Source organism: Budorcas taxicolor, chromosome 5 (genome assembly GCF_023091745.1).
Source record: "Budorcas taxicolor isolate Tak-1 chromosome 5, Takin1.1, whole genome shotgun sequence".
In the NCBI taxonomy this organism is placed as follows: Eukaryota; Metazoa; Chordata; class Mammalia; order Artiodactyla; family Bovidae; genus Budorcas; species Budorcas taxicolor.
The window spans coordinates 10,746,871-10,771,997 of record NC_068914.1 but is presented as its reverse complement, the minus strand read 5'-3'; the positions used below and the strand labels follow the sequence as shown (position 1 = coordinate 10,771,997).

Below are 25,127 nucleotides of genomic sequence, written 5' to 3'. Positions count from 1 at the left end.
CCGCTCTCCTATCCTCTCCACCTTGCACATGCTCTCCCCTCACCAGACACGCACGCTGCTCTCTGCCACCCCCATGCCAGTCTAGTCCCCTTGGTCTGCCAACCCTCCACGGCCCCTTCAGAGCTTAGCCTGACACTACTGCCTCGGGGAGCCTCCCCCACCCTCTGGCTTCCCTTTCCCTGTGCCCTCCTCCACCCTCTGCTCCTGCCATCCTCAGGGGAGACTTGCCCTGAGGAGACAGCTCCTCAGTACCCGACTCCCTCACCAACCCTAACCTTCTCTCCCGACACCCTTGGCCACACCCTGGACTTGGTCTTCAGAAACCCACTCTCGTGGCAGCTCTCAGCTCCTCTCCTGAACCCAGTCCCGGCCCCACCTTTCAGTCAGCGCTCCTCGGGCTTCCTTTCCTGACCAACTAGCTGATGCCCCTGGACCAGGCATTCCCAACAGCACACTTTTCCAAATATGCCCCAAACTCGGCCCTCTCCCCTGTGAAACACTCTCCTGGCGCACCTCGGCCCTCAGCCCGTGCGCTGTCTGGCTCACACCTGAGTGCAATGAACACGGCTGGGCAAGGTGCAGAAGTGAGCTGATGGCTTTGGTGACAGTTACAGTCTTGAAGCTCCCCTGGGCTTGGATGCTGCTGGCCAGTCTGGTTATGTTTTCCTGGTAGACCCGCTTCCTCCCTCATCCTTCAGCAAGCTCACCATACCCCTCCTCACCCTGGCTTTTAGCTGAAAACTTCGCCATCCCATTTCACTGAGGAGACAGAAGCCTTGGAAGTGAGGTCCCCCTTCTCTGCTCCAAGTCCCTCCCCAGGCATCCCCCACCCCCCTCCCTCCTGGGCCGACCATGACGCATGCCTCTCGTCCCGGTATCACCAGGCTTTTACTTTCTTCTGGGCCACCCTCATTTACCCATAACATGCTCCGGGCTCTCTCACCTTATAACATCCATCTCAATGGCCTGTCTCTACTCCAGCTATGGTCCCATCTCTCTGCTTCTCTCCACAATCAATGCCCTTTGAAAAAGTGGACAGTGAAGGTATCTCCTCTGCAGCCTGGCCCAGGGAACCTCTGCCACCAGGACCACCACCCTGGCCAACAGATCCCCTTGTGAATCAATATCTTCACTCCGCTTATGCCTGACCTGCAGGGTGTTGGCTTCAGTGGTTCTTCAGACCTGGTTGCAGCTCAAAAAATCCTCCAGTAAAAGTAAAAGCTTCGGGACCATCTCCTTGTTACCAAACCTCAAGGCCCTTCTCCATGGTCATGACAGCTGACAGCTCAGCAGCAGCCACTGCCTGAGCCCGGGACGGTGCCCCCTCCCACCTCGGGGACTCCCTGCATTGTGGCCTTTCTCACTGGATGCCCCTCCTTCATCGGACCTCTGGATGCTGGGACTCCACAGCACATGGTCTGGTGAATCCCTTCTCTACTTTGTCCATATTCTGCGGGGAATCTCATCATTCCCTAAATACCTTTAGGCCAGTGGTACCCAATTATCGATAAACCACCTTGAATTCTTACATGAACTTCAGAAAAACAAACCCAGCTGCCTTCTTGGCATCTTGACCTGGATTTTCAGGAACACTTCAAATGTAACATGTAACAGAGGTCTCTTGCCTTTATCTAGAACACCTATGTCCCACCCCAAGCTGCCCCCAGCCCAGACTGCCCACCGTGGTCATGACCACCTCCATCCACTCAGGAGCTCAAGCCAGAGTGTGACTGTTTTCCTGGGTTCCTGGCCTCACCTCACTGTCCACATCCAGTCCCATGACGCTCTGTGTCAGACCCAGGTGCAGACCCACAGACTTCCTATGGCTTGCCTGGCATTATTGCCATTTCATTGCCTACTGGTCTCCCCACGTCTCCCAGCGCATCTAGACCAATCTCTACACACAACCAGAGTAATCACCTGTAAATGAAGCTGTTTCTTGGTGTTACCCTGTGCTGCTGCTGCTGCTGCTGCTAAGTCGCTTCAGTCGTGTCCGACTCTGTGCGACCCCATAGATGGCAGCCCACCAGGCTCCCCCGTCCCTAGGATTCTCCAGGCAAGAACACTGGAGTGGGTTGCCATTTCCTTCTCCAATGCATGAAGGTGAAAAGAGAAAGTGAAGTCGCTCAGTTGTGTCTGACTCTTAGTTACCCTGTGGGGCTCCTCAAATTCCTCTGGGGACTGTCCCTTTAACTCCTAATCCTCCCACTCCACCCTCCTGCTCCTTCACTGAGCTCTGAGCCTTGAGTAGCCCAAGTCCAACAGCCTCAGGGCATTTGCACCTGCTCTACCCTCTTCCCGGGATGGTCATCCACCCTCTCGTGACAGGTGTAGTTTCCCAGAGTAAATGCCTCCTCCTCTCTGCAGCCTGCAGTGAGTGGGGCCTCCCTGGGGTGATCCACCTCAACCCCCTCCCCGTAGGGCAGCAGGCCCTTGGCCACCAGCCCTGTTGCACAGTCCCAGGCACCCAGCAGCTGCCTTGTGTACAGGCGCCAACTGGGCAAATGAACCGATGAAGGGTGCTTTTCTACAGCATTCTGCTGCCCTCTCATCCCTCTTGTGTCACAGTCGCACCTCCAGTTCATTCCTTTCAAAATTCACGTGGGTCTGTGGTCTCAGGGTCTTGGTACCGTTTGCCCCTTTATCCCCTTTCCCTGCCTGGGAAAACAGGCCCTATCTCTCTCCAACCGCCCCCACCCCTCATTTCTGACGAGACAAGGAAAGGAAAGGGCTCACTTGGATAGATGTGGCCGGCAGGGTATGAAGGAGCAAACTGAAGCTCAGTAAGGGAAAAGGTAACCCTCCTCTATCTGTTCTAGATAAAGACCCTTGAATACACCCCACCTGCTCCCCTGTTCCTCCTCCCACTCCGAACATTCCCCTGCACCCCGCCCCTCACCTGCCCCCGCCTGCTCCCTGCCCCCGCCCCTCACCTGCTTGTGCGGGTACACGTTAATGTGGCACTTGATGCACTCCTGCCCCATGTTGGCCCAGGAGTTGCCGCTCATCCATTTTCTCTTGCACTTGGGACACTTGTACTCGCCGAAGCAGCGCTTTTTGCCCTGGTACGGGGTCAGACCCTCGCCTTTGGGGCGTGCCTAGAGGACAGGAAGCAAACATAAGGGATTGGGGTCCACCCGGCGAAACAATGCCCCACCGGGTCCCCACGGCCTCTCCCTTCAGCCTTCATGCCCTGTGTCCCCAGGTGCGGACACGAGGACACCTTTTTGTCCCAGGTCCAGAGGACACCAGTCAGCCCAGAGTTCACGTGGGAATCCCAAGGCTGGGAGACTCGCACGGGAATGAAGAACGGAGCTGGTGGTGGGTTTTTAGAGTTAAGAAAGCAAGTACTTGCTGGTGGCGAGGAATGACTCCTTTAATGCCGCTGTCATGAAGGGGCAGCTGGCAGGCACATACCTACCGACACATGGCCCAGGGTGGAGTGGTTTAAATGGCCCCTGAAGGGGCAACGTGGGCAGAACACAACCTCGGAAGCAGTGAAAGCGTGTCTCTCCGCAGCCCTGCTCCCAGCCACCTGCTCCCTTACTCGGCAGCTGTGTTAATTTCTTTTAGACCACCCCAAAGATGAGCTCTCCATTTTCAAAGGCATACAGCATATACATTCCTAAAGGAGACCAGTCCTGGGTGTTCATTGGAAGGACTGATGCTAAAGCTGAAACTCCAGTACTTTGGCCACCTCATGCGAAGAGTTGACTCATTGGAAAAGACCCTGATGCTGGGAGGGATTGGGGCCAGGAGGAGAAGGGGACGACAGAGGATGAGATGGCTGGATGGCATCAGTGACTCGATGGACGTGAGTCTGAGTCAACTCCGGGAGTTGGTGATGGACAGGGAGGCCTGGCGTGCTGCGATTCATGGGGTTGCAGAGTCGGACACGACTGAGCGACTGAACTGAGCTGAACTGAACAGCATACACACACGTATGCACATCCTTTCTTTTCCCTCACTCATATGGAGACAGATTATACACTTGGTTCTGCATCTTCCCTTTCTCACTTCATAATAATCATAGACGTACATATATAAAATATTTCCCCCAGATCAATCAGTACAAACAGAGCTGCTGTACTGTGTTGGTAAGAGTAGCACAGCACGTAACTCTGCGCAAGCTTTAGTGCTTTCCATCATGCTGCAACTGTCTAGACTGTCTCTGCTCATCTATCACGAGCAGCGCTGCAACGAATGACCTTGCATATATAAACGTGTGTGTGTAGATGGTAAAGAACCTGCCTGCAGTGCAGGAGACCCAGGTTCAATCCCTGGGTTGGGAAAATCCCCTGGAAAAAAGAATGGCAACCGACTCCGGTATTCCTGCCTGGAGAATTCAATTCCATGGACAGACCATGGGGTCACAAAGAGTTGGTCGCAACTGAGCAACTAATACTTCCATGTGTGTATATATAATTTTGCACATATGAGAGTACATTTGCCCAGTAAGTTCCTAAAAGTGAAATTGCTGGGTATATGGGTATGTGCCCTTTTCATTTTTAAAGATGACAGTTACCATTAGCGTCCTTTCCCCACCCCCAGCTGCAGTTGTATCAATTTAACATTCCAACTCATCAATAGTTTTCATCATTGCTAATCTAGGAGGTAGACTTCTCAGAGTAGCTTTGACTTATATGATATGTACTACAAACAAGACAGAATTTTTACATTTAAGAATCATTTGTGTTTCCTTTGTGATTCTTTTCTTTCTGCTGGGGTTTGATATTTTTCTTGTTGATTTGCAACTGTACTTTATTAAAGAAACTAGCTCTCTCCTACATGGTGGTTTTTTTTTTTTTAAGCATTTTTACTGAGATACTATTTATATAGCTAATATTTCACCCATTTAATGTGTGCAGTTCAATGGGTTTTGGTATATTCGCAGAGTTATACAACCATCACTACAGTCTAATTTTAGAACACCATTTGTTATTCCCCCACAGAAACTCTGCATTCATTAACAGTCATTCAACGTCCAACCCCCACTTCCTCATCCCACCTAGGCCCAGGAAACCACTAATTTAACTTTCTCTCTATAGGTTCCCTGTTCTTGACATCTCAGGTAAGTAGATCATAAGATGATTGCCCCTCTTGTGTCTGGCTTCTCTCACTCAGTGTGATTTTCACCTACATTTCAGCATGCATCCGGACTTCATTCCTTTTTGGTGCCAAATAATATCCCATTAGAGCTTCTCAGGTGGCTCAGCTGTAAAGAATCTGCCTGCCAAGCAAGAGACGCAGGTCCGACACAGGGAACGCAGGTTCGATCCCTGGTTGGGGAACTGGAATTTCCCGTGCCGCGGGGCGGCTAGGCCTGCATGCTGCAATGGCTGGGCCCACACACTCTGGAGCCAGCACAGCACAACTAGGGAGCTCGTGCTCGGCAGCTAGAAGGATCCGCGCGATGCAACGAGGATCCTGCACGCTGCAGCTGAGACCCGAAGCTGCCAAATAAATACAGCAAGAAATGTTTTAAAACAGAAGTCCTGTGCTGTGAGACAGTGTGCCTCCATAGCAATGTTTCCCTGGGTATTTGTTTGTTCCCAAAGTAGCGCATAAAGGTCAAGAACACAGACTCCGGATCCAAACCCTGGTTGTGATCCTGGGCAAGTTACTTCACAAGATTAGTGACAGACCTACCACAAAAGCCTGTTCCGAGGATCAAGTGAGGCAGAACACTCAGAACACTGTCTGGCAAATAAAACAGGAGGATTTGTTAGTATTATTTACTAATGGAGAACAACAGCGGTATATAAAATAATAACTTCTTCCTCCATTAATCATGTCTTTTTTGCCCAGGCACCATTACCACCATTTGGTGACAGCCTACTAGAATTACAGACAAAATCCTAAAAAGGGACATACATGCTGAATGCGTAAATCTAAACTTAGAAGGTGACAGCAACGCTGCCCGGGTCTTCTGGGCCCACTGCCTTATGTCTGGATCCTTCCTGGCCTTCCTGGCAGCCGTGATATCCTGGGGAGAAGACTCTGCCTGAGCTCTGAGGCAGCGCTGACTCTCAGCACTGATCAGAGTCAAGGGAGAGACCAGTTATGCCAGAAGGAGCGCTTCGCGTGTGGTCAAGGCCCAGGGTCCAGTCAGTGTGCAGTAGAGAGGCCACCTTATGACTCTGAAGATGCTCTGAGTTGTGCTGGTCTCAAGACAGGGACACTGCAGTGAGCCCTCCAACCGCTTCTGGGGGGCACCTTTTCTACCTGGTTCCTGGTGCCCACAACTTCCACAGCCTCCCTTCTCCAGCAATCCTGAAATAAGAGACTAGATGAACTCAGCCTCATGGTCCTTGTTCTTAAAGTTAAAGTCTCTCAGTCGTGTCTGACTCTTTGTGACCTCACAGACCATACAGTCCATGGAATCCTCCAGGCCAGATAACTGGAGTGGGTATCTGTTGCCTTCTCCAGTGGATCTTCCCGACCCAGGAATTGAACCGGGGTCTCCTGCATTGCAGGCGGATTCTTCACCAACTGAGATATCAGGGAAGCCCAGAAGTGAAAGTGAAAGATGCTCAGTTGTGTCCAGTTTTTGGCAAACCCATGGACTCTGCTCATGGAATTCTCCAGGGAAGAATACTGGAGTGGGTAGCCATTCCCTCCTCCAGGGGATCTTCCCAGCCCAGGGATTGAACCCAGGTCTCTCACACTGCAGGCGGATTCTTTACCAGCTGAGTCACAAGGGAAGCCCTTGCGAGACACCTACATTTCACAGGGGAACCGGGATAGGCACGGGGTGCCGCACCAATGGTAGGATTCCAGGCTCCCTGGAGGAGGTGGGAAATGCGGCTCTTCACCAGCCAGACCCTGAGATCTGGTTCTGCAGGCCTCTTGGTTCAGAGATTGATGGGACCTGTCACCCGACCTCATATATCTGGGGCCAAGGGCAGGGGTCAAGGTGTCAGAGGTGGGAGTCGAGGTATCCTGCGGCACTCAGCAGCACAGAGCGTGAGGATCGGGGCAGGACGGACAGTGCAGTCCCCCCAGAGTCTCTGCTTCAGAAATGAACAAGAAGGAAAGCTACACAAATAAAGAAGATACTGTGTGTGCACCAAAGGAAGAAGCAAGAAGACGAGAGATGAGCAAGGGGTAAGGCGGGGAATATTGCCACTCTGTGTAACCAGAAAACCAGCCGTTCCAGAGCCTTCTATCAGGGACCGTGAGTGGCCAGGGAGGTCCCAGGGACAGGGGCTTCTGCCGGACCAGCACACCTTTCCCAAACAACTGTCACCAGGCCAGGCACCAGGAGGGCCAGCTCTGACTCCCCACCATACAGGACGTGGCTCAGATCTCAGATTTCAGGACCAGATGCTAGCAATGAATATTCTGTCTCTACCTGTGACTGTCTGGGGGACCTTCAGCAAATCATACAACCTCTCTGTGCCTTGGTTTCCAAAACCAGAAACCTGAGATGATGATAATGGGCCAGCCTTCCCAGGGCTACTGGAGGAATTTGATGCAGTCATACTGATGAAGGTCTTAGCTCGGCGGATGGACATTGCAAGTGCTCAGTAACCATTAGTGATTTCAGTAGCATTCACTTCTGGACCTTGTACAGGGAGAGGGAGCAGGTATGTTCCAGGTGATGTGGAGACCGGGGCTGAGACCACTGCGCACAAACTGTAAGAGGGAAGTCCTAAAGATGAGAGGAAAGCCTAGGGAGAGGCTGGGCTCACCATCCCAGAGCTGCGGTTGAGCAGGGAAGGCGCAAGCGAAAGATGAACAGCATTAGGTGTCTTCACCTGCTGGAATCCTCGGAGAGAGAGACAAGAAAATGACAGAAGGGCTGTGAAAGCTCTGCGGATGTTGTGGAGAGGACAAAGAGAAGAAGGAAGAGAACAGGTTTTTACGAAGCACCACCTGTGGGCTAGGCTTTGTGCTCATGGTTCCACGGCCTGTTCAGCTCCCATTTAACTCTTCCCATAATCCTATGGGGCAGGGAATATCATCGACCCTCTTAACAGATAGTGAAACTGAGGCATGTGGAAGGATTTGCCAAAGACTTTCCAGAGTACAAGGGCAGGAGGTCAGGCTCAGGAGGCTTTCCCACGAGCCTACAGTTAACTCGCCCTTCCTGTCTGTCATTCCTAAGTGCGTCCACACCATGAAGCAGAGGCCTGCACTCAGGAGGAAAAATCCCCCAGGCCTCCAGTTCAGCCTAGCCCAGTGGCTTTGCCCTCCTGTGGGTCAGAGGGGGAGAGATGACCTGTAGGGCAGGGACAGGGAGGCAGGGGATGGAGGGGAAGGCAGGCCAGCAGGCAGCTCTGGGTAGACAGCAGCCTCCTCCCAGAAGGACTCCGTCCCATCGTGGCTGTGCTTACAGACGAGGGCAGGGCCAAAGGGAGTAAGAATTTTGGATGGGACAAAGACTTCCCTACCCCCAGTACTTCCCCCCGCCGCCTCTCCTCCCAGAAAGGCATGGCCTCTGCTCATAAACGTCAGTGTGAGCAGTGACTGCTGACAGCCTCGCAGGGGCCGCCACCCACCCTGGCTGGGAAGGAAGCCAAGACTGACTGGGCTCTCCTGACCTGGGCCCCTGCCACGTTCCCCTCTGGGAGATCACGTGTGCCAGGAGCCCAGGCAAAGCTCAGTGGGGCTCAGGAGCCAGCCCTCTTAGCACAGACAGGCCCCCCTAAGGACCAAAGAACCCAAGGGACTTGCTCCAGGACACACAGTCAATCAGGGACTGAGCTGAGACGAGAGCTCAGATCCTCTGACCTCCAGACCAGGCTAGAATCAGCATGGCGGGCAGCCTGGGAAGTGAGAGATGGTGGCTGGCGTGGAGGTGGGAAGGAGGACTTGTGCCAGGGAGCAGCCAGGGCAAAGCTGGGCAGAGGGTAGGGGGTGGGGCATCATCCAGGCATGCCAGAAGCTTGGGGAGAGATGCAGATGATGCTGACACTACCTGGACACTTCTTGGGGGTGGCTCAGTGTCTTCTTTCCAACAGCTCATGAGATTTCCTGTGTGGCTGACCAATAGGTAGTGAGCTCCCTGTCACTAGGGGTATGCAAGCAGTGACTGAGTGAACAACTATTAGGGATACTGCCAAGGGGACTTTTGCCCTGGTCAGACAGTGGGACCAGGTCACTCTGAGGACACTTCAACTCTGTGGTCCTCCCAACTCTTCTTGCTGGTGAACGCCAACCAGGCAGGTGTGGAAAGGGAACACACTCAAAACTGCTGGGGGTGGAGGCCGAGCAGGAACACTTCCTACTGCATTTCCATAGTGCAACTCGGCGGCAAGGTTTTAGACTTGAGAACATGCCCATTCCTTCCCCCCCAGCAAATCTATACCTGGGTGACCATTCTAAGGAAATGAAAGACCAGAGATGCAGACCACAGGGAAGTTCAAAGATGACCATCACATCACTGTTTATGATAGTGACAAGTCGGAAAAAGCTAATGCCCTGGTTCCCTTCATGATGTCACACCCACTGGACAAACGACAACAAAACCATTAAAACATTTCGGAGGATTTCTTAAAAAGGGTTTGGGAAACCATTTTATAAGAAAGCAGGATAAGCAATCAAATAGAGTCTGCTCCCAGAGTAAAAGTGTAAAAAGAAAAAATGCGTGCAAGAAGAGGGTACGAGGGAAATCAGCCAGAAACGTTCAGAGGTTGCCTCTATGAGACAGGATGCTCTGCTCTAATTAATTCTCAAACGAGTAGGTAAGTATTACTGTAATAGAGAAAACGATGGCCCTGACTTGCAGGCCCCTCCTGCCCACAAGGGGGCGCCCTGCACTTTCCCAAGGTGGTGAACCAGAGATGGCAGCTCTGTCCATACTTGTCCTCTTGGGCCTGGATGTGGGGCAACGGTCAACCTCTGGCTGCTGGGTCTGTTGGAACACACGTGTTCGCAGAGCTGCCCTGCCCTCAGCCATGGTGTGGGCTTCCCACCCCCTCTACCCCATTTGCTCCCTCAATGCTGAGAACAGCTAGAATCATCCACACCTGTCACGTAACATAAGAGTCTGGCTGGTCACTCTGCCCATCAGTGTCCCTGCCCCTGCTTCCTGAAGTCCCACCAGGAGCGAGTCAGGCTTCAGGGTGAAGCTTGTTTTCCTCTTAGCCTTTTTCAGATTGAGTTTTTTGCAGGGAGATGACATCATCACTTTTGGTCGCTCGAAGGAGAGCATCTCAGAGACCCTGGCTCAGGAGGAGGCAGTGAGCTGGGGTGATGAGGACCTGAGGCTATGCCCTGCACGTGACGACTCCATGCTGGCTTCCGTCCCAGGAGGTACAGCCTCTGTTCTCAGGATCACGGTTTCGGCTACGGGCCCCAGCTGCAAGGTCTCAGCCCAGCCCTGGTCACACCACCTCTGTCTACCCAACAGAGCATCCTGTGCCCTGGTGAGCTTTGGGACAGACTAACAGCTATACTCACTAGGTGTCTCTTAGGAGCTAGGCACTCTTTGTACAATCACCTGTGAGTCAAGTATGCTTAGTCCCAGGTTTCGAATGAGAACACAGGTACGAGGAGGTTAACTCACCCAAAGCTATACTGCCAGCAGGTGGTGGAGTCTGGACTTGAACCCAGACCGCTGACCCAAGCCCACTCTCTCAGTTTTCCTGCACTGTGCCAGGATGGCACAAAGATGAGGGACTCACACAGCCGGGAGAGTAAGAGGCAGGAAAGGGCTGCTACTGCCATGGGCCCTGGCATGCTGGGCGCCCCTGGGGCATCCCTTCTCCTCTCTGGGCCTCAGTTTCTTCATCTCTGCTGCTGCTGCTGCTAAGCTGCTTCAGTCGTGTCTGACTCTGTGCGACCCCATAGACGGCAGCCCACCAGGCTCCCCCGTCCCTGGGATTCTCCAGGCAAGAACACTGGAGTGGGTTGCCATTTCCTTCTCCAATGCGTGAAAGTGAAGTCGCTCAGTCATGTCTGACCCTTAGCAACCCCATGGACTGCAGCCCCATCAGGCTCCTCTGTCCATGGGATTTTCCAGGCAAGAATACTGGAGTGGGGTGCCATTGCCTTCTCCATTCCCCGTCTCTAGAATAAGAATTGATGCCTTCCAACTGTGGTGCTGGAGAAGACTCTTGAGAGTCCCTTGGTTAACCTGGAGATCAAACCAGTCAATCCTAAAGGAAATCAATCCTGAATATTCATTGGAAGGACTGACGCTGAAGTTGAAGCTCCAATACTTTGGCCACCTGATGCGAAGAGCCACCTCATTCCAAAAGACTGATGCCAGGAAAGATTGAGGGCAGGAGAAGGGGACGACAGAGGATGAGATGCTTGGATGGCATCATCAACTCAATGGACATGAGTTTGAGCGAACTCTGAGAGATAGTGAGGGACAGGGAGGCCTGGTGTGCTGCAATCCACTGGGCAGGTTTTCCTTCTTGAGGCCCATAGGACAACCCGGCAGCCCCACGCACACTGGTCCTCTCAGCCAGGGAGCACTAGGCTGGCCCCACAGTGCATCCAGCTGAGAGGAAATGGCTGAGTCGGGAGAGCAGGGGAAGAAATAAGGATCAGATGGGCTCCTTGCTGGCTCCTTGTCCCCGTCTGCATGCTCTCTGCGGCCAGGCAGCTGAGGTGGTGCTGACCTAGAGTAGAGAGGGAAAGAGCCCTGGGTTTGAGATGCCCTTTCCATAGATGAAGACAGAGGCGGAAGGGCCCAGGACTCTTGGTGCAGCCTTGCTGACTCCTCCTGGAAAGCCCAAGAGGGTTCTGGGGACCCTCTCTAAGGGCTGGGGGCCTTCCCTGGAGGAGCACCCCTTTCCCAGAACCTCTTCTCTTGAGCTCCCCTCCCTTAGGCCCATGGGGGCACCCCTGCCCTTGGCACTCTCTCCCCAAGCCTGGATGCATGGGGAGGAAGCAGGGGCTACGATCAGGCCTGGGCTCAGCCCTGGCTCTCATGGGCCCAACTTGGAACTTCAGTTTCTTCTTCTGCCAAGTGAAGGGGCTGACGTAGAGGAGCTGGGACGCCAAGGTTTCCTGAGCACCCACCATGTGCCAGCCGCTTGCCAGCTTGTCACTCCACAGCGCTTCCATTTTATGAGGGAGCAAATGGAGGCCCAGAGAGGCCAAGCAACCTATGCAGGGCCTCACAGCCATGAAGCCAAGACTTGAACCTGGTCTGCTGCACCTCCTACGTCATGCATACCCGCTCCTGAAATGGCTGTGAGAAAAGGAGAGAACAAGCCTGCTCCTGGGACCATGACCCCACCTCTGAGAGCCAACCCTTGGCTACCACTGCAATTATTCACTCATTCAGCTAACATTTACTGACTACCTGCTCTGCACCAGGCTCTGTGGAACATTCCAGGAATATGGAAATAGACAGGACAGATGAGGAATGCTTGCACAGTCTGGGGCCTTCCAAAGGAGTCGACCCTGTGTGACCCTTTCACCAAGCATGGCCTACACCAGTCACAGACACCCTCGGACACGCACTTCCAGGCTCTGGCTCAAGTCAGAGTCACACCTGCAGAAACACTCTCAGACCCATGTCCTCGGGTAGAGGCTATTCTTCACCCAGTCCTCCCAGACGACAGGCAACGGGTCCAATGCAGGACATGCAAAATGATCTCTAATCGATGCAACGGCCCTACAAAACCAGCACCCTGAACCCTACCAACGGATGAGGAACCTGAGGCTGCAGACAGGGGCAGTGGTGCCCAGAGTCACAGAATTAGGAAGCAGTGGGGCCAGCATCTGAGCTTAAGCCTGTGCAGTGCCAGGACCCATGCTTCTTCTTCCCCTGTTCTCTGCGACTCCGCTTAAGCCACCCTCCCAAGTCCCCCACACTCATGTGTCCACACACACGGCCCGGGGAGGCTGGCAGGAGGGCTTCCTCGGCCTCTGCAGCCTGGCCGAGGCAGCTGCGGGCTCTGCGGAGGCCCCAGAGGAAGCAGGAGATCAGAGGGACAGGTGGGCTGGGCCCTGCGGCCGGCAGGCTGCCGGGAGGGAGGAAGGACACTGCAAGAGGCCCCCTGGGTTTCCTCCCGAGACTCAAGGGCCCCCTTGTCTGAGCACTGGCGTCCTGGCTGCCTCCTCTAGGCCCCCTCCCCTTTTCTGGGTTCCTGCCGCAGCCCAGCAGGAGCCCTGAAGGCCCAGCCTCCTCGCCACCCCTCCCACCCCGTTCCCAGCCGAAAGCCACCGCAAAAATGCCATCCTGATTCCACAACACTAGGGTTTGTCAAAGTGCAAGGGAACAATGACGCTTTCACAGTGCCAGGAAAAGGTCTCAGGAAAACCCTGGGGAGGGGGCACCGAGGGGGAGTGAGGAGACAGGGAGAGGGCCGAGATGGAGCAGAGAAGACAAGGGGCGGCTGAGAGGCAGAGGCCAGAGGCAGAGCCAGGCAGGAGTGGGGAGGGGGTGTGGGCTGGGAGCCAGGAGACTGCAAAGACGGGGCAGCGGCAGCGGGAGGAGGCGGGGGTGAGGAGTGACAGGCGAGGGCAGAGAGAAGCGGGGAGACAAACCAAAAGGGAAGGAGAAAACATACAGGATGGGCACCCCGACGGAGGCCAAGAAGCCCCTCCAGGACCCAGAGCAGTGCAGAGGCCCCTGACACCACCCCCCTTACGCCTCTGGGCACGGCACCCCTAGGAGCTACCCTCCCTGCCACAGGAACCCCTCTCTCCAAATCCCACCCCAAGGCCAGGCAATTGGACTTGCTCTCAAGCAAAACTTTTGGGAAACCAGAGACTTTGTAATCACATGAACAGCCACTCCCTAAGCTATCTGTTTCCTGCTTCTGGCTTTCCTCCATTAGCAAAACCACACGGATCAGAGCTCAGGGGCGGGAGGGGAAGGGCGGCCAGTCCAGAGGGGCAGAAAACATCCGAATCAGAGCGATTGCAAAAGGCCTGGGTTTTCCTCCCCTCCTGTGACTGCAGAGACAGCGATTGCTCGTCCTGCCACCACCACTGATGGGTGGATGCGATGGACAGAAAGTCTGCAACCACTGTGTGGTTGGCCGAGAGCTGGATGCTGCTCTGAAAACCATTTGTTCTCCTGAGCGGGTTCCCAGAGCCTGGTGCATCCCTGTTTGGGTGGCCCGTTTGCCTGGCAAACCCTTCCTTCGGACTGTGCCCCTCCCCTGTGGTGGCCGCAACCCAACTGTGCCCCTCCCCTGTGGTGGCCGCAACCGGGTCCAGCCAGGCAGAGTCGCCCTCAGGTGCTTTAATGGCCACGTGAGGCTTCAGAGCCCCAGGACCTGCAGGATGGAGGCAGAACACTCGAGACTTTCAGACTCCTCCCACTCTGGCCCGGCTGACCTCACCTTTGTTGGCTGACCTTACCTTTGTCGCTGCTGCTCCCTCCTACCAAACTTCTATTCCAACAACAACGAAATCATTTCCTGCAAATAACTCACCGCCCTCTGCCCTCATACCTTTGCTCTTGCTATTCCCTGCCCCTACCCCCCCAAACTTTCTCCACCTGGTGGATGCTCCTGTACTCAAGGCCAAACTCCAAGGCCACTCCATCTGGCCTCCCCGCTCCCAGACAGGGTTAACTGCCCTCCTTGGGGTGTTCATGCCACTCGAGTCCCAGGCTCGAGCCCTAGCACAGAGCCCTTCGGCTGCCTCCCTCAGAGAAGCCCTGGCTCCCCAAACTCCCAGGGGACTTTGTGGTCTGCACCACTCGCTTGGCTGAGGGTCATGTCCCGCCCTGACCCGGCCTCTGGCATGCCAGGGATGATCTGGCATGCCAGAGATTTCATCCTGAATTTAAAGAACTTTTTGAAAACTGCTGTTTCTTCCATCTAGTTTCCCAGTAGTCTCTGAGTGCTCTGGGACCACGAGAGGCTCTTGAAGCACCTGGGTGGGGCTCAGGCCACATCAACAGCTGGAGGGGACAGAGGTGTGGGCAGTGCTGGTGATGGGTGAGGTGTGTGGGTCTGGGTGAGGGTCCTGCAGGCAGAAGCCTCCTCCCAGGATGCCCCCTCCTGGGGTGTGCTGAGCTCTCTGGAGGGCCACCTCGGGACACCAGCACCATCTCTACAGATTGTCTGGCCCTGGTCTGCATCTGAGGCCATCCCTGGTGAGGTCTGGCCACACGCGACCTGGCTAGATGTGGCTGTAACCAGCCCAGCTCCACCTGGCTGGAGGAAGGCTCTGCACCAGTGCTGGGGCAGGAAGGCATGTGGGTAAGAGGTGATGGCCTCAGCCTACAGTGGTGCTTTGGGTGTGAGGGTCACAGCCCTGGGAGGGGAGGACAGGGGAACTCATCTCAAAATAGCAGTGGGGGGAGGGTGTGGAGGGTGGCCAAGCGCCAGAAGAGAAATCAGAGAAATCGGATCTGCCCCAGCCAATGAAACGCTGACGTCAGCAGTTCGGGGCCATTCTGGCAGAAGCCAGGGCTGGGGCTCCCAGGCGGCCTGGTGAGAAGCTGCAGGCCCGACTTCCAGCCTCAGCTCCGTACTGACATCAACTACTCCTCTCTCTGGGTCTCCACCTCCTGACCTGATCCCGAGGGGTAGAAAGAGAAGAGAGCTGTCTACCTCTGAGAACTTTCATCAGGTGAGTGTTGGAGCTTGAGATGCTTGGGAGATGGCGACAACCACAGGGAGGAATGGAGCGCCAGCACGGGCCACACACTTGGCTTGTAGGTGGCTTCGTTATGACCTTGTTTCCAGATGAGGAAACAGAGGCCCAGAGAGGTTAAGTCACCTATCCAAGGTCACAAAGCAAGTAAGTGGCAGGCCTTCAACCCCAGTCTTTCTGGCAGTCATCCAGTTCCCTCATGGCCGAACGAGGGCCACATGGCTGGGGACTGGTTTCAGGGTCATCTGTGACAACTGTCATTGGGCAGAGCAGGGGTTAAAGAGGTTCCTGGAAGCCAGCCCAGACATCTGCCAGCCTTTACTGCGGTTCCACGGTGATGGCTGGTATTAAAATCAGAGAATGGGCCGTGGAGAGGAGGGTGTGTGTACATGTAAATGGACGTGTGTCTGTGTGCGTAGAGGCGTACGTGGATCTCTCATGCTCACTGCGGGGCAGCAGAACACGGCACACATCTTCCCGTTGTGGGGCCTGGCAGAGGAAGAGCTGCCCTTATGTGACTTTTCTAGGTGGTCACAGGGAGGAAGCGAGTTATTTGCCACCCCCACAGTCCAGGCTGCAGCTGACATTGCTTTTTTACCCAGGAGCAGGAAAACCTGGCAAAACTGTGCCTCCCCCACTGTCTCCAAGAGCAAGGGTGCTCAGTGCAGTGGGCTCTGTAGCAGCCAGGATGATGGAGCCATATTGTCTGGCCTCAGATGGTCCATCCTCCTCCCTGGGCCCAGCTGTTAAAACCCTTATAGTTCCTGCCGTGTGCAGTTACCTCCAGCAGCCATTCCGTCCTCACTATAACCTTGACAGATGAGAAATCCAAGGCACAGACAAGTTGGGAGATTTGCCTGGGATCACACAGCCAGGAAGCAGCAGAGCTGGGATCCAAACTCAGGTCTGGCTGGCTCCCATGGCAGCACACAGACCTCTGCTCTGGTCTCCAGCACCGACCTTCTGGGGCGGCCCCACATGACAATAAGCCTCATCCTTGTAAGAAGGCAACAGTTACTTGCCTTCTCTGGGCCTCTGTATCCTGAGCTATAGAATGGGCATGAGGCAACGGGGAGGTGTGGAAAAGACCTGTATCTGATCCATGCTCCTATGCTAATAGACTGTTATCAGAATCATCTGAAACAGCAGTTCCCAAATTGGTCCTTGGACCTGCAGCATCACCTGGGAACTGGGTAGAGATGCTGAGATGGGAGGGGAGTGATATGTACCCATTACAGGAGGAGGCTGGCTGATAGTACTCATTCTCACATCGTCTCTGCACACCAGTCCCACCGGTGTGCACACTCTGCATACCTTGTCTCCCAATAAAATCCCATGGGAAGCTGCACTTCCCCCTGGAAGCCTTCCTGGACTACTCCTCTTGCAGGCACCCCTCTGGTCTCAACCCCTTCTGCAGCTCATCTCGTGTCCTCTGTGCCCAGATCCAGGCAGCACCGGAGCCCACTGCACTCCTATGAAAGCACACGCCCCTTCACCAGGGTTCTGAACCTGCTCCTTTAAAGTGCTGATGGTGGTGTGAGCCAGGTGTGGAACCTGCCCTCATGGAGCATCTGTCCCAGAGGAGCTCAGGTGTGGGAGCTGGGCTGACCCGGCTGTGTGTTATCTATCTCATTTAATCAGCACAGTAATCCCACCACACACAGTGTAGGGATATCCATCCACTTTCCTCACCAGGAAATCAAGGCTCATTTCCAAAACCACTGAGCTGCGAAGTCTGTGTGCCATCTTTCTGACTCCCGACGCCTAAGCTCTTATTTCTGGAGCACAGGTTGTTATTCACCTCAAGCTGCGTCAGAGCCACCTGGGGGCTGTCATCACACCAGCCACTGCCCATCCTTAGAGCTTTGGAATCCACAGGTCTGGGCTGGGCCTGAGAATCCGCATCTCTACCCGTTCCCAGGTGATGCTGGCGCTGTGGGTCCAGGGACCCACTTTGGGAACCGCTGTTTCAGATGATTCTGATAACAGTCTGTTAGAGTAGGAGCATGGATCAGATACTGTCTTTTCCACACCTCCCCGTTCCCTCATGCCCATTCTACAGCCCAGAATACAGAGGCCCAGAGAAGGCAAGTAACTAGCCCAAGCCACACAGGAAGTTAGGCTCAGAGCTGGGAAGGGAGCCCAGGGCTCCTCACCCCAGCAGTTGGTCTGGATACAGGACAGTGAGGCTGCTAGGCAAAACCGTACAAGAGCCTCGGGTGAGGAGAAGAGCCATCTCTTTAAGCGGGGCTGGTGGTGGAGGTGGAGGCGGGGTGCTGGGGGAGGGCTGGCCTGCTCTCCTGGCCCAGCCCCAAACCTGTGACTCCTCAGCATCTGGAAACCATCACGAGGAACAATGGAGGGAGCAGGGGGCCTGGCTGCTCGGGGGCTCTGGCCCCTGACTGTTCAGGAAAGCAAAGGAACCGGGGCCCTGCAGCCATCTCCCGCCCCCACCTCCATCACCGCTGTTTGTTTTGGCATTGGCACACACAGCTCCCAAGGGGCCCAGCTGTCAGGAAAAGTCAGCCCCTGAACTATAGACACGGGGGCTGGTGGCCAGGTTGGGTGCCCAGAAGACAGGCCAGAAGTCAGAGACTCCGCCCACTCAGCTCCAGCTCTGTGAGCAACACTCCGGTATTACTGTAGCTCTGGGGGGGTGGGGGGGAGGCCTCAGTTTCCCCACAGGAAGTTCAGGTACCACCTGGGCTGGCTGCTTACCATGTACTGGCATAGATCTGACCAGCCTGGTGCCTGGGTCCACTGCTGCCCCCAGGGGCCCGCTTGTCCTCTGCAGGCCAGTGGGGGCCAAGCAGCCAGCCACGGGATGGGAAAAGGTTGCGGGACTGCGCACATTTACCCCGCCTGCCGTCAGCTCACGCCATCAACAACACACGTGCACCGAGTGTCTGCTGTCCACGAGGCACCAGAGCAGAGTGGTTTAGAAGACAGATGTAGCCCCAGACCCCTGAACTTACAGCCAGGTAGGAAGGAAAAAAAAACAAGCGTCTCATTCAAATAATCACAGCTGTGATGAGAGCTATGAAGGAATGGCAAGCTACGACAGAGGCAACTACCAGAGAGGGAAATAGCCACTGCGGGGTCTGTGCCAGCCTCTGGGGTTTTGCAACTTAAACTCAAGGTGGGTGTTTCTTTTCTAAATTTTCATACAGTTTTAGAGATTATTTTCCATTTACAGTTATTACAAAATATTGGCTATATTCCCTGTGTCGTACAACACATCCTTGAGCCTGCCATCGAATAGTTCATGCCTCCCACGCCCCGCCCCTGTATTGCCCTCAGCCCCGCCAGTGGTGAGCACTGGTTTTTTCTCTATATCTGTGAGTCTGCTCCTTTTGTTACAGTCACTAATTTGTCGTATGTTTTAGATTCTGCTTATATTTAGACAACACAAGCGATATTGTACAGGACTTGTCTTTCTCTGTTCAACTTCGTTCACTTAGTATCATATTCTTTAAGTCTCTCCATGTCACTACCAAGGGCAAATTTTCATCCTTATGAAATGGTTCAGTGGTATTCCATTGTGTGTGTGTGTGTGTGTGTGTGTGTGTGTGTGTATGGGTGTATACATATATATTCCATATTCTCTTTGTCTATTCATCTGTTGATGGGCATTTAGGGTGCTTTCATACCTTGAATTGTTAATAATGTGCTAGAACATTGCAATGCATATATCTTTTGGAATTAGTGTTTTTGTTTTTTTCAGATATATATCCAAGAGCGGAACTGCTGGGTCATATGGTAGCTCTATTTTTAGTTTTTTTGAGAAACCTCCATACTGTTTTCCACAGTGGCTGAACCAGTTGATATTCTAAGGTGGGTGTTTCTTAACCCCACCCCTACCCCAGCCCCAACATGCTCTCTGCCCTGGGACAAGGCCCTCCCTTGTCTGGGTCTCAGTTTCCCCCTCTGTCAATGACAGCATGACAGGGAAAGCAAATGCCTTATCTTGTGTGTCCAGTTGCTTGCCATCAGTGCGCTGTGTTAAGAAAGACCCTGCAGCACATCCTAGCTCGATGGCAAAAATAGTGCAGTTTTGGTGACTTCTGCCTTGCCATGGCCGTGGGCTGGGGGTGACAGGCACACACGACCTGTGTTGGCATTCTAGGCCTGGGTGATCCCTGAAAATCCTTCCAGTGCAAATGTTCCACAAGAAGACAGCACATGGCTGAGAAGCAGACAGGGGTTGAGTCTGGCAGGGCATGAGCCTTGGCTTGCCACAACGCAGAAGCCATTGCTTCTTCCCCTCTTTGGACCTATGCCAGATGCTGGTCTTACCCTGCCTATGCCTATGGCTGTGTTGTCTTGTGACTCTGGCTGCAGAAACACTTCAGAACAGTGACTCCTCTTCTAGGAAGCCTTCCTGATCAGCCTTCCTGGCAGACACTGTGCCACCGCACCCCCAGCACTAAGGATGCTCCACTTAGTCTGCGTGCCTGCTGTCTCCTCCCCAGCCCTCTCCCCAGGGACAGAGACCATGTCGATTCCTCTCTGATCCCCAGGCCTAGCACAGAGCAGGGAGCCTCTGGGGAGGAGGTGAAAGATAAAGTGACCATTTTGGAAATGCCGGTCATCCTGAAACAAGTAGCCAGAGGAGCAAGTCAGGAGGGCTGGGAGGCGTGGGGAGGGGGTAGCAACGGGCTGGTGACTTCCTGCACAAGCATGCCGGCGACGTTCCTGGCCCTCAGTGTGGCTATTGTCCCCACTGGTCCAGAGAGCAGGCTCAATGGGGCCTCTGTCCCTCCTCAGGCAGGCCGGCCGGCTCGGTGGCGTCCCACCCGGGCAGCTGGGAGGCAAGGGCCGACGCTTCCTGTCCCCACCACAAGTGTTCCGAGGGGCAGGGAGAGGGGAGGGGACCCTCCAGACAAGCACCCATCTATGTGCCCTAGGGGAGGGCTGCCCAGCTGGGGGAGGAGGCGGGAGAAGCACTGGGACACGCTCACCCCTGTGCTGCCGCCTCTGTCCTCCCGACCAGCTCTCCCTGAGCTGGAGCTGTCGGCAGAGCCACTCGGGCCCTCTTGCTCTTCCTCGAACGGGCCAAGCGCGTCCTCGCCCCGTCTCAGGGCCTCTGCTCTTACCGTTCCCTCGGCCAGGAGGGCCCCTCTCCCGCATCTCCCCACCATTCGTTTCCTGCTTCATCTGTCTGTATGCAGGCTGCCGCTGCCGCAGAGAGGCTGTCCCAGACAAGCCTGTCTGAACATGACCTAACACCACAGCACGTCCGTTTGCACCTAGATCTTTACTGTAGGTCATTCTGCACAGGGTGAGCTGTCTTCTTTCCTTGTATTTCCTGTTCATTATGGCAGGTGAGAATTCTACCACCTTTTTTTCCTTTTCCTTTTCCCTTTTTAAAAAACTTTTGGGCCATGCCACATGGCATGCAGGATCTTAGTTCCCGGAACAGGGATCAAACCCACAGCCCACGCACTGGAAGCACAAAGTCCTAATCACTGGACCACCAGGGAAGTCCCTCCTGTTCACTATGGACTGTCCTCAGTGCCTGGGGCAGTGCTTGGCACATAACAGGTGCTCCATAAAAACATGCTGAATGAACAGATAAAAGTAACACACCTGGATATCAATGCACACACCAAGAGATGTGCTCTGGGGGAACAGAGTCCTGTGTTTTGGGAGTATATGACAGGGTGGCTGGGGCAGAGGCTGTGCAAAGTACAGGAAGAGCCAGGTGAAGATTAAGTAGAGAAGGATCCATGTGGACCAGGTAGCATGTGCAAAGGGCTGGGACGGCAGGAAGCACAGCGGGCTTAGGGCTTAGAGGCCAGCCCACACCAGGCCCCGGGACAATGCTCCAGAGCCAGATTTCAGGTGGGGGTCATGGAAAGCTAGGGAAAGATTTTAAATCAGGGGTGGCAAGGTGAGTCTGGCATTTCAGGAAGTCTGGCTGGGTTTAGAGAAAGAATTGAATTGGGGTGTGGGAAAACATGAGAGGACACCTTGGGGGCTGCGGCCACATGGCTGGTGAGAGGCGATGGTGGTGTGGTCTGAGAGGAGTGGCAGGCAGGAGAAAGGTGAAGGGACGCCAGAGACAGACAGGAAGCACAGTCAGGATCTGGGGTAGTCCTGGGGAAGGGCAAACCAGGGATCAAGCCTCAGCCATCCTGCCTGGCTGTGGGGCTTGGGCCAGGCTCCCTCTGTTGGCTGGTGACAGCGCTAACTCTGGCTGGGGCTGGGCAGGGCAGGGGGAGACGATGGCAGTGCCTTGAGGCTGACAGTGACAGATGGAAGGAGGACTGGCCGTCACAGGGCAGCCGGTGGCAGTGATGGCTGGGACAGCCTCGTGATAATGATCTGCTGGGCTCCTGCCCAGGGGCCTGCCCTCAGGAGTCAGGAGTTGCCCATAAACCTGTCACCTGAGCCTGTACAAGCTGCCCTTGGGGGGAGGGTATGCCCCAAAGCTGATGTGGAGAGGGGGTCAGATACCCTGGTGTGATGCTGCAATTACACACACACACACACACGTGCGTGCACGCACACACACACACACAGTCTCCTGCAGGTGAGCAAAAGGCTCTCATTCCAAGAAGGGCCAAGCTAGAAACAGCCAGGCTGTGAGTACCACAGGCACTCAATCCCAAGGCTTGTCTACAGTTCTGAGTTGCCTGCTAGGCCCCAGAGCAATTCTTCAGAGCCCAGAAGGAAGAGTTGATGGAAGAGGTGTTGAGTCTTAAAAAGGGAGGAAACTCAGGAGGAAGGGCAAGAAGGTGGATTCAGAGGGAAAGATGCCCCGGGCCTGCCATGGTCCAGCCACACAATGTGCACAGCAGGGGATCAGCAGGGTCTCTGGGGCAGGTTTCAAATCGGAAAAGGAGTGCATCAAGGCTGAATATTGTCACCCTGCTTATTGAACTTATATGCAGAGTACATCATGAGAAACGCTGGACTGGAAGAAGCACAAGCTGGAATCAAGATTGCCGGGAGAAATATCAATAACCTTAGATATGCAGATGACACCACCCTTATGGCAGAAAGTGAAGAGGAACTAAAAAGCCTCTTGATGAAAGTGAAAGAGGAGAGTGAAAAAGTTGGCTTAAAGCTCAACATTCAGAAAACGAAGATCATGGCATCTGGTTCCATCACTTCATGGGAAATAGGTGGGAAAACAGTAGAAACAGTGTCAGACTTTATTTTGGGGGGCTCCAAAATCACTGCAGATGGTGACTGCAGCCATGACATTAAAAGACGCTTACTCCTTGGAAGAAAAGTTATGACCAACCTAGATAGCATATTCAAAAGCAGAGACATTACTTTGCCGACTAAGGGCCGTCTAGTCAAGGCTATGGTTTTTCCTGTGGTCATGTATGGATGTGAGAGTTGGACTGTGAAGAAGGCTGAGCACCAAAAAATTGATGCATTTGAACTGTGGTGTTGGAGAAGACTCCTGAGAGTCCCTTGGACAGCAAGGAGATCCAATCAGTCCATTCTGAAGGAGATCAGCCCTGGGATTTCTTTGGAAGGAATGATGCTAAAGCTGAAACCCCAGTACTTTGGCCACCTCATGCAAAGAGTTGACTCATTGGAAAAGACTCTGATGCTGGGAGGGATTGGGGGCAGGAGGAGAAGGGGACGACAGAGGATGAGATGGCTGGATGACATCACTGACTCGATGGACGTGAGTCTGAGTGAACTTCGGGAATTGGTAATGGACAGGGAGGCCTGGCGTGTTGCGATTCATGGGGTCGCAAAGAGTCGGACACGACTGAGTGAATGAACTGAACTGAACTGAACTGAGGCAGGGAGGGGACTTCCACCATCGCACAGACCATAAGGGGCAGGACAGGGCTCAGACCTCCCTGATCCAAGTCCAGTGCTGGGGGAAAGCCTGAGGCTAGGGCTGAGAATGAGGAGTAGTGGGCACTTCCAGAAGCTCTTCCAGCACCTCCTCAGCCCTGGGACCTGGCCATGCTCCCTGAGAGGGTCTCTCAGCCCCAGAAAGGCACCTGACACCAACCACGTCCCCAGGAGGACACATCTCCTCCCCAGGGGTGGCACCAGGGCAGCACTCACAGCAACCCTAACCCACGGCAAGCTCCCCAGAAGCCCACTGTCCTGGTCCCTGAGGCCCACCCACATGTGCTCCTTACAGGTCCCAGACCATCTCTCCCGTCCCTGCCTCACTCCCAGCATCCCCAAAGATCAGAATCACAGGAGTGAAAGGAACAGCGTGGGAAAGACTGGCATGTGGAAGCTGTGGAGAAAAGCCTCCTTATTCTGCCCACAAAAGGGCGCTGAGCTTGGGTCCTGAACTGGCCCTGGACGGGCACATGTCTGCAGACACTCAGGTGCACACGCAGCACCCAGAAGAACGACACACGTGGGTGTTTCTCCGGGGTACACACCTGGGGAGCTGCCAGCTCCATTTTAAGTCCACCGACAGGGAAGCATGTGGTCTAGACGGCAGCAGAGGCTCCTTACACCTGCCTGGGGCCCAAGGGAGGCAGTTCACAGTGCTTCCCGTAAACCGGGCAGCTCCCAGGGGCTCGGCAGCAGCAGAGCCTCTGTGGGCTCCTATGAACTGGGTACTGCAGAGGGGAATGCGTGCAGCACGCACACTTGGAGCTCCGGGTATTTGTGTCATGCATGTGACTGCACAGAACCCTCCACTCTGGACCCATCCCCACAAACTACTGTGGACTGTGGGGAGGCCCAAGGGCTGGGCAGCAGAGGCAGCTCAAAGAGTTTCTCAAAACCATCAACATAAACGCATGGAAAACTGGGAGAATTATCCTGAAGGAAGAAAGAACTGCAACCACTCATCTCTCCTGAAGATGTCTTTCTAGTCCCTGGCCACCGTCTATCCCATGGCCCCACATCTTCTCAACCAGCTGAGCCGGAAGTGACAGAGCCCTGGCTGTGCAGCTCTGAGGCCTGGGGTTGAATCTTGGCTCTGTCATTCCTGGCAGCAGGAGCTCTGGGAGGTTTCTAAAGCTCCCTCTGCCTCAGTTTCCCATTGCTCAAGTGGGAATCATAATATCTATCCACTGGGGAGGTGAGAGGATTTCCTGAACTCGCGAAGGCAGAGTGCTTGGCATGCACACATGCGTGCTAAGTCACTTCAGTCATGTCTGACTCTTTGCAGCCCCGTGGACTGTAGCCCGCCAGGCTCCTCTGTCCATATTCTCCAGGCAAGAATACTGGAGTGGGTTGCCATGCCCTCCTCCAGGGGACCTTCCCAACCCAAGGGTCAAATCTGTGTCTCTTACATCTCCCGCGTTGGCATGCGGGTCCTTTACCACTAGCGCCACCTGGGAAGACAGAGTGCTTGGCACATGTTTGGAACTCAGTAATTGGCAGACTTCGTCACACTCCTCATCATTATTTGGACACATAAAACTTCACATGTCCAAAATTTACGTTTATATTTTTTCCCTTCTATTTTGCCAACTTTCTGAAAACCCAGAAAAGTCTCTGGAATCCCAAATTTCATCCTTTCAGCAAATATAAATAAATTCACTCAGTCTCCCTCAACAAACATGAGTTGTTGGTGAGACCTGGGCTCTTTGCTGAGGGTAAGGAGCCGGCAGCATGCGAGGCTGGCCTCTGTCCCCTCCGATCACATCAGGTTTTCC

General features: G+C 54.4%; 1 protein-coding gene across 2 annotated transcripts in view; it reads right to left on the bottom strand.

The window, feature by feature from the left end:
• The window catches only part of ZCCHC24 (zinc finger CCHC-type containing 24), a 65,892-nt gene that overhangs the window by 9,289 nt on the left and 31,476 nt on the right, over positions 1-25,127 (bottom strand). The window contains exons 3-4 of one of the 2 annotated variants that reach the window (XM_052639532.1): positions 2,934-3,098; positions 944-1,021 (exon numbers count right to left, since the gene is read on the bottom strand). In XM_052639532.1, coding sequence (XP_052495492.1) covers positions 959-1,021; positions 2,934-3,098 — 228 coding nt within the window. In that variant the 3' untranslated portion in view covers positions 944-958. Of the gene's footprint in view, positions 1-943; positions 1,022-2,933; positions 3,099-25,127 lie in introns of those variants that run through there. The other variant, XM_052639531.1, reaches the window with a different exon arrangement.